This window comes from Dipodomys ordii, unplaced genomic scaffold, assembly GCF_000151885.1.
Source record: "Dipodomys ordii isolate 6190 unplaced genomic scaffold, Dord_2.0 Scaffold20, whole genome shotgun sequence".
Lineage (NCBI taxonomy): Eukaryota > Metazoa > Chordata > Mammalia > Rodentia > Heteromyidae > Dipodomys > Dipodomys ordii.
In genome coordinates this window covers 10664309-10673782 of record NW_012267236.1, presented here as the reverse complement: position 1 = coordinate 10673782, position 9474 = coordinate 10664309, and the positions used below count along the sequence as shown (strand labels likewise).

Here is a 9474-nt window from a genome sequence, read left to right as displayed (position 1 = left end):
TTTTTTCTTTTTGCTTATGTGGTGCTGAGGAATCGAACCCAAGGCCTCAGGCATGCAAGGCAAGCGCTCTACCACTGAGCCACCTTCCCAGCCCCCACATATAACCTCTGTTAAGTGGCAAGTTTAAGTAACTTAAACTCTTGTATTGTACTTGTATTGTACTTTGGAGTTACAGTGAAAACATAATGGCTTTGGAGTCAAACTGAAGTTTGAATCAAAACTCTGCCTTTGACAAAGGCCTCTATGGCCTGTGAACTACTTAAGTAGATTTAAAACTGGAGTTTCAAACCTCAGACCCAAACTCCAGTACTTCCACAAGTCAGGTCCACCTCTATACATCCTACCTCAATACATCAAGTAGGCTTAGTGAAAACTGGACACTGGCAGCTCACACTTGTACTCTTAGCTACTCAGGAGGCTGAGATCTAAGTATTGTAGACTCCTATATCCAGTTAACCAGCAAAAAATTAGAGGCATGGTATAAGTAGTAGAGAGCCAGCTATGAGCAAAAGAAGCTAAGCGAGAACATGAGTTCCTGTATTCACACCCGAGTACACACACACACACACACACGCACACACACACAAGAAAATGTATTATGTAACATGGAAAATAGTACTTCATTTTCAGCTCATCTTTGGCAATCTTCCAGGGTACAGACATGAGCTAATAGTTTAAATAGACAAAAGGGCAAAAAATATGCATAGGACTATAACAGCCCTAATTACAGTGGACAGCAATGGTCTGACAGCCCCTGGTCTCAGAATCAGTCAGGTTGGGCCTTGTTACAATAAGAGTTGTTGACACTTTGCAGATGATCTGGTCTCCTGTCCACCTCTTGGCTACAACATGACTACAGGAGAGAATGACACAGACGACAAAGATAAAAAAAAAAAGTGTTTTTGTTGCTAATTAATGAACATAAACTTTTGATTATGCAAGATGAATAGATTCTAGAGGCCTACTGAACAACATTGTACCTGTAGTCGACAATATTGTATTACTTTAACAAATCATGACTCCTAGATCTCAGCTTCCTGAGTATATAGGATTACAGGCTTGAGCCATTGGCTCTCAGCATGTTATTTAATGTCTTAAAATGTTAAATGTCATGTCAATTGTCAATTTAAAAGAAACAAAAGTCCCTGACCTGAAGTTAATGTACTTTTTTGTGCCACTATTGGAACTTGAACTCAGGTTGCCCAAGGCTTATGCTCTACCACTTGAGCCATAGCTCCAATTCTGGCTTTTTAGAGTTTAATGGACTTTCCTGCCTGGGCGGGCTCCAAACCATTATTATCAGATCTTGGCCTCCCAGGTAGCTAGGATTACAGGCATGAACCATTGATACCCTGCTTTGTATACTTTTATTACTATTTGTAAACTTTTATTACTATACTTTGTATACTTTTATTACAATGCCAAGACTTGAAGATTATTTACTCAGCCACACAACCTTATACTTTGGCTTTCAAAGAATGAATAAGACTATTAATCTTTCTAAAGAATTATTTGCCTTCTCTGTAGATTCAATTATACTTTGGTTAATTCATTTATAGTGGTTGGGTGTCACCCAGTGTGCTTATCTCTAGATGTGTATGCACATTCTAGTTCCCACTAATGAGGGAAACCTTGCAACCTGTGTTTCTCTGGGTTTGGCTTACTGCACTGAACATAATCCTCTCAAATCATTTCCTTACAAATAGTTCAATGTCATTCTTTCTGATAGATGGGTAGAATTCCATTTGGCATATATACCACATTTTCTTGATCCATTTGTCCATTGAAGGGCATCTGGGCTGATTCCATATCTTGCCTATGGTAAATAATGCTACAGGGGCTGGAAATGTGGCTTAGTGGTAGAGTGGGAGAATGCCCAGGACCTGCGTTTAAGCTCTAGGATTGTAAAAAAAAAAAATGTGTGTGTGTGTGTGCGTGCATGTTTGTGCGCACATGCTTGCACACATGTGCATGTATATGCCACAGAACTGAGAAAAAGGGAAGGAGTAGGTGGCGGGGAGGATAAAGATGTTGAAGGAATGACACAGATCAAGATGCATTCTATATATACATTGTTAAATGGCAAAAGCATTCAATACATAAACTAAAATTTAAGAAAAGTGAGGGGGGCCGGGAAGGTGGCTCAGTGGTAGAGTGCTTGTCTTGCATGCATGAGGCCCTGGGTTCGATTCCTCAGCACCACATAAGCAAAAAATGCTGGAAGTCGGGCTGTGGCTCAAGTGGTAGAGCGCTAGCCTTGAGCTGAAGAGCTGAGGGACAGCGCCCAGGCCCAGAGTTCAGGCCCCACGACTGACAAAAAAAAAAAAAAAAGATAGTGAGGGGATGAATAAGTGAGACTGTTGAAATGGATGAAGTTGATCTAGAGGCACTGAACTCATAAACTGCTCTGTTGAAGGGTAATTCTGTTACAACTCCCTAAAGAAAATAGAAATATATTTAAAAATATTAATATTTGTATTATAAAATGGTAGTAACAAGAAAAAGATGATAGAGTAGAAAAAATGAAATACTAAAGTTGCAATTAATTATTCATCATTGATATATAGGAGAGCTCTTGACTTTGTAAATTAACTTTAATCTTGCTATGATCATAAAATGGAATTAGCTTTAAAATATTTAAATTTTTACAAATTAATGTGTGTGCATGTGTATACATGTGTTTATGTGCATGTGTTTTGTTGGGGTTTTTTTTGAGGTACTGAAGTTTGAAGTTGTCTTGTGTTTGTGTTATGGATAAAATAACCATGATTTTGTCTGCAATCCTAGCTACTCAGGAGGCTGAGATCTGAGGATTGTGGTTCAAAGCTAGCCAGGGCAGGAAAGTTTTGTGAGACTCTTATCTCCAATAAACCACTCAGAAAACTGGATGTGGTGTGATAGAGTGCTAGCCTTGAGCTGAAGAGCTGAGGGACAGTGCCCAGATCCAGAGTTCAAGCCCCACAACTGCCAAAAAGAATATAGAGGTTTTTTTTTTTTGGTCAGTTCTGGGGTTTGATCTTAGGGCTTTGTATTTGGTAGGCAGGTGTTTTAGCACTTGAGCCTTACTCTCAGCCTGTTTGTTTTCATTAGGTTTTAAATAGGCTCTCAGATTGATGACCTGGGGAACTGCCTGTCCTTTCTGCATACTGGGATGGCAGGTGCACTCTACCATACTATTGTTCAAATTGAGAGACCTCACCAACTTTTTTTTTTTTTGGGGGGGGGGTCCGGTCGTGGGGCCTGAACTCTGGGCCTGGGCGCTGTCCCTCAGCTCTTCAGCTCAAGGCTAGCGCTCTACCACTTGAGCCACAGCGCCACTTCCGGCTTTTTTCTTTTTGCTTATGTGGTGCTGAGGAATCGAACCCAGGGCCTCAGGCATGCAAGGCAAGCTCTCTACCACTGAGCCACCTTCCCAGCCCACTCACCAACTTTTTTACCTAGGCTGACCTCAAAATGATATTCCCCTGATCTCTGCCTTCTGAGTAGGTAAGATTATAGATGTGAACCATTGCACCCAACCTAAATGTAGACAAATTCTTTGCCACAATGTAATGTGAATGTCCTATAGTCCAACTACCAACAAACTTCTGATTTTCACTTGAAACCTTAAAAACACAATCTTACTTATCAGCATTCCTGTCAGCACTCTGGTCTTAACTCCCATTTAAGGTCTATTTACAGCACTAGTGTAGGTTTTTTCCTAGCCTCTAGACTGCTCGGTACTCTTCCAAATTCCTCCCACAGACTAGTCCCAAAGGCTTCAGAACCATATTGTCAGATAGTCACAACAACCCTGCTTCTCTGTAACAGTTCTCTGTATTAGGTCTTCTCCTCACTGTGGTAGAATGCCAGAATGACTTGAAAGGAGAAGAAAGATTTATTTTACCTCACACTTTCAGAATTTCAGTCCATGGTCCTTCACTCAATTCTGGTCTTGTGGTAAAGTGATCTATTTTCTCTAATCTCCTAAAGTTTCCAGAATTTCCCCAAAAGAGCACCAATGTTCAACACTTTTGGGGGTGGGGAGTCCAGTCATGGGCCTGAACTCTGGGCCTGGGCGCTGTCCCTCAGCTCTTCAGTTCAAGGCTAGCACTCTACCACTTGACCCACAGCACCACTTCTGGCTTGGTGCTGAGAACTCAAACCCAGGGCCTCCTTATGCATTCAAGGCAAGCAATCTACCACTGAGCCACCTTCCCGGCCCCTGTTAGATTTTTAATTTGATGCAATCCCATTTGTCAGTTCTTGTCATTATTCCCCAACCTGTTGAGATCCTGTTTAGAAGTCAGTTGTCTATACTTGAATTTTTTTTCTGTGTTTTCCTCTAGTAGTTTCAAAATTTCTCAAGTCTTGAGGTCTTAGGTCCATTTTATATGTTTATATATGTATATATATTATGTATGTTATGTATAATGATGTAGAGTGAGAAGTAAGGGATCAGTATGAATACCAGTTTTCATGGCACCAGTTCTTAAAGAGGCTGCATTTTCTTTTTGTCACCTTCCCAACAATCTAATTGCTGTAGCCAGATGAGCTTGGTTCTGCATACTGCTGCATTGCATTCATCCAGGTGTCAGTTTTTGTACCAGTATCTTGCTGTTTTTATGTCGTCTCTGTAATTTAATTTGAAATTGAGTATTGTGATATCTGTAGCATTACTATTTTCTCCTTCAATTATAAAGGCTGGCTTTGTTGGGTTCACTAGTATAGGTTGGTAATTATTTTTCAGGCCTTGTATTATATCCTTCCATGCATTTAGAGTTTGTGTTAAGAAATCTGCTGTTATTCTAATGGGCTTACTGTTTATTGTAACTTGTCTCGTCTCCTTTTCAGATTTCAATACCCTTTCTTTGTTCTGTATATTTAGTGGTCTAAATACTTAGTGTTTGGTGCTTCACTGGTCTTGCCAGTATTCTGTGAGTCTCCTCCACACTGATGACCCTTTCTTTCTCAAGACTGGGGATACTTTCTGCTATTATTTTATTGGAATAGATTCTCAATTTCTTTAGATTATATCTCTTTTTCTGTACCAATGATTCAGGAGTTTAGTGTTTTGCTTTTCTGAGAGGACTTATAAATCCATTTGTATTTCCTTAGTGTTTTATTTTTATCAATATCAGTCTTTGACTGATGATTTCCTCATACCCTATTTTCAACTTGTTCTTTTTTTTTTTTTTTGCCAATCCTGGGGTTTGAACTCAGGGCCTAGGCACTGTCCCTGAGCTTTTTTTGCTCAAAGCTAGCACTCTACCAGTTCCAGCTTTTTCTGTTTATGGGGAACTGAGAGATCAACCCAGGGCTTCATGAATGTTAGGCAAGCACTCCACCACTAAGCCACATTCCCAGCCCCTGGTTTTGTTTTGTTTATTTTTTGCCTATATGAGGATTGAACTGTGTCTGGGCACTGTCCCAAAGCTCTTTTGCTCAAGGCTAGGGTTCTACCATTTGAACCACAGTGGCCACTTCCTTCTACCACTAGAGCCACAGTGCCACTTCTGGCTTTTTTGAGTAGTTTTTTGGAGATAAGAGTCTCACAATCTTCTGGCATAGGCTGGCTTATCTTCAGATCACAGTAGCTAGGATTACAGGCACGAGCTACCACCCAGCCTGTTCTGTTTTTTAAAAGACTGTTCTGTTTTATTAACCAGTCTTTTTCTCATCTTTTCTCATCTCATTTTTTTCTTCTTCATTATCACTAAGACTTTTTTTTTTAAGTTTTTTGTCAAGATGATGTAAAGAAGGGTTATAGTTACATAGGTAAGGTAGTGGGTACATTTCTTGTCGAACTTGTTACCCCCTCCTTCATTTTTTTCCCACTTTCCCTCCTCCCCTATCCCTCCAGGTTGTACAGATCATTTCCAACATATTATCTTGTGAGTATCACCGTTGCATTGGTTCCCCCCTTATCCTTTGTCTCACCATTTTGTTCCCCTTGCCTAATTCAGATAAACGTATATGCAATACCCAGGGTACCAAAATCAAATACAGTGACAACAGGAGATAAACCATATTAAAAAGAAACACACAAAAGAAAAAAAAATCACATAGTACATTAAAAATAACAACAACAAAGAAAAACCTTTTGTTTCCATATCTTGAAGTTCATTTCGCTTAGCATCATCTTATATGGTCATATGTACATAGCTATTGAGTTATTCTGCTTGTCTGCTAGGATTTTCCTAGACATACACTAATTATTATAAGTGAGGGAAACCATACGATCTATCTCTCTTTGGGTCTGGCTTACTTCACTTAATATGATTTTTTCTAAGTCTTTCCATTTCCTTATAAATGGGGCAGTGTCATTCTTTCTGATGGAAGCTATATATATATTCATAATCCATATCTTAGCTATGGTAAATAATACTGCGATAAACATAGTTGTGCTGGTAGCTTTAGTATGTTTGTGGTCATTTGGGTAAATGTCCAGAAGTGGGATTTCTGGGTCATAGGGGAGCTCTATGTTTAGCCTTTTGAGGAACCTCCATACTGCTTTCTAGAGTAGTTGAACAAGTTAAAGAGAGACTTCTCTGAAGAGGAAATAAGAATGGCCAATAGACAAATGAAGAAATGCTCAACATCTCTGGCCATAAAAGAAATGCAAATGAAAGTAACATTGAGATTCCACCTCACCTCCTCCTACCCCTAGAATAGCTATAATCAAGAAATCTAATAACAACACATGTTGGAGGGGATATGGCCAAAAGGGAAAGCCTCTACACTTTGGTGGGAATGTAAACTTGTTCAATCACTGTCTTTTATTGTGGAGATTTTTACTTTGTTTTTTTTTTTAATTTTTTTTGTTGGTTGTGGAGCTTGAACTCTGGCCTTGGGCACTGTCCCTGAGCTCTTCAGCTCAAGGCAAGCACTCTACTACTTGAGCCACAGTGCCACTTCCAGTTTTCTGGGTTTAGTTGGAAGTAAGAGTCTCACAGATGTTCCTGCCTGGGCTGGCTTTGAACCTTGATCCCCAGATCTCAGCTTCCAGAGTAGCTAGGATTACAGGCATGAGCTGAAGTTTTTACTTTTAAAGGAGACATATTGCCTTGTTTATTTACAAATATAATGATTTTTCCCCCCACTGGGATTTATGCATCTTGGCCAAGTTTTGGTAGAGATTTTAATATCTTGTGTCCATTTAGTTGATCATTTCTTACAGAAAGTAATGGCTGAGTTGTGATGAATTTTCCAGTTACAAGATTAAAATAACATGTCTCAGTGGTAAATCAATATCAATGTTCAAGATACTATGCAGACTTCTTCTCTACTCAAGAATGTTGGAAGCCAAGGGCTGGGAAGGTGGCTCAGTGGTAGAGCGCTTGCCTTGTATGCCTGAGGCCCTGGGTTTGATTCCTTAGCACCACATAAGAAAACAGCTGGAAGTGGGCGCTATGGCTCAAGTGGTAGAGCACTAGCCTTGAGCTGAAGAGCTGAGGGACAGTGCCCAGGCCCAGAGTTCAGGCCCCACAACCGGACCCCCCCCCCAAAAAAAAAAAAGAATGTGGGAAGCCGGGCAGGTGGCTCACATCTATAATCCTAGCTACTCAATTCAAAGCAAGCTTGGGCAGGAAAGTCCCTGAGACTCTTATCTCCACTTAACCACCAGTAGTTGAATAGTGGCCCTTAAGTAATAGAGTGCCAGCCTTGAGTAAAAGAAGCTCAGGGACAGTGCGTAGGCCCAAAGTTCAAGCCCCACCACCGACAAAAATAAATAAATAAAATATAAATATAATTATCTTTAGTTGTACAAAGGGATTACCATTCAGCATGTGTTTGTTTTTTCTCTGAATGATCTGTTCATGAATATGACAGATAGATGAAGTATTGAAGTTACCTATTTTAATTAGGACGGTTGTACCTTTTTAGAGAGCCTATTTTCAGAAGTACTTTTGCTTTTTGTGTAGGGTTTGTGACACAGGATCTGACCATCAGCCTCTTAGTGATAACCAGCAAATGAATTGTGAACACTTAGTTGACAGCCTTTTTGAGGAAGCTCAGAAGATTGGTGCCAAATGTTTGTCTCCCACTGAACAGAAGAAACAGGTAAAAATCTTTTTTCTTCCAGTGTTTTTCTCCCTGAGGTCAACACTGGTTTCATAACAGTAAAGATGTTATTCACCATTTCACTGTATTAATTATGTTGCTGTTTCATATGTGTTGCAAAAACATCTTAGCAGAAGTCAGGCATTGACAACAAGCTGAACTACAAACCTTTGTATTCTTTGCTTGCACTTATAGGACAAATAAATCCTACTTAAAAATCTTAAATTTGGACCGGGAGCTGGTTGCTCACGCCTGTAATTCTAGCTACTTAGGAGGCCAAGGTCTGAGGATCAAGGTTCAAAGCCAGCCTGAGCAGGAATGTCTGAGACTCTTATCTCCAATTAACCAGAAGTGGCACTGTAGCTCACGCTGTAGAGCACTTGCCTTGTTTCTTGTTTTTTGTTTTTTTTTGTTTGTTTGTTTTTTTGGTCAGTCATGGGGCTTGAACTCTGGGCTTGGCCTCTGTCCCTGCGCTCTTCAGCTCAAGGTGAGCACTCTACCGCTTGAGCCACAGAGCCACTTCCGGTTTTCTAGTGGTTTATTGGAGATAAGAATCTCATGGACTTTCCTGCCTGGGCTGGCTTTGAACCGAGATCCACAGATCTCAGCCTCCTGAGTAGCTAGGATTACAGACATGAGCCACTGGCGCCCAGCAAGCACTTGCCTTGAGTTGAAGAGCTCAGAGCCAGTGCCCAGACCCAGAGTTCAAGCCCCATGACTAACAAAAAAAAAATTTAAATTTTCTGGATACCAGTGACTTACGACTATAAATCTTGCTACCCAGGAAGCTAAGATCTGGGAATCACTGTTCAAAGCCAGCCTGAGCAAGATAGCTCATGAGACTCACATCTCCAATCCACCAGAAGAGCCAGAAGTAGAGTTGTGGCTCAAGTGTTAGGAGTACCAACCTTGAGCAAAAAAGCTCAGTGGCACCTGAGGCTCATGCCTGTAATCCTAGCTCTTCAGGAAGCTGAGATCTGAGGATTGCAGTTACAAGTAATCCTAGACAGGAAAATCCATGAGACTCTTACCTCTAATAAAAACTACTGGGGCTGGGAAGGTGGCTCAATGGTAGAGTGCTTGCCTTGCATGCATGAGGCCCTGGGTTCAATTCCTCAGTACCACATAAGCAAAAAGAAAAAAGCCGGAAGTGATGCTGTGGCTCAAGTGGTAGAGCGCTAGCCTTGAATACGAGCCTTGAGCAAAAGAAGCTTAGGCACTATTAAAAATTAACTGTCCAACTTATGGGTGGGAATGGAAGGGAAAAACTGGGAGAATATGAGAGAAAGGGTGACATTGTCAAAAAAAAGTACTCTACCTGACTTTCATAAGAACAATTTTTAAAAGTTAAAAATTTTTTTTTAAAAAGCTCAGGGGCAGCACCCAGGCCCTGAGTTCAGTCAAGCCCCAGGACACACACACACACACACG

General features: G+C 40.6%; 1 protein-coding gene across 1 annotated transcript in view; it reads left to right on the top strand.

The window, feature by feature from the left end:
* The window catches only part of Ubxn2a (UBX domain protein 2A), a 27046-nt gene that overhangs the window by 6345 nt on the left and 11227 nt on the right, over nt 1–9474 (top strand). Inside the window, exon 2 of the mRNA XM_013013583.1 lies at nt 7905–8043. Coding sequence (XP_012869037.1) covers nt 7954–8043 — 90 coding nt within the window. The 5' untranslated portion in view covers nt 7905–7953. The remainder of the gene's footprint in view (nt 1–7904; nt 8044–9474) is intronic.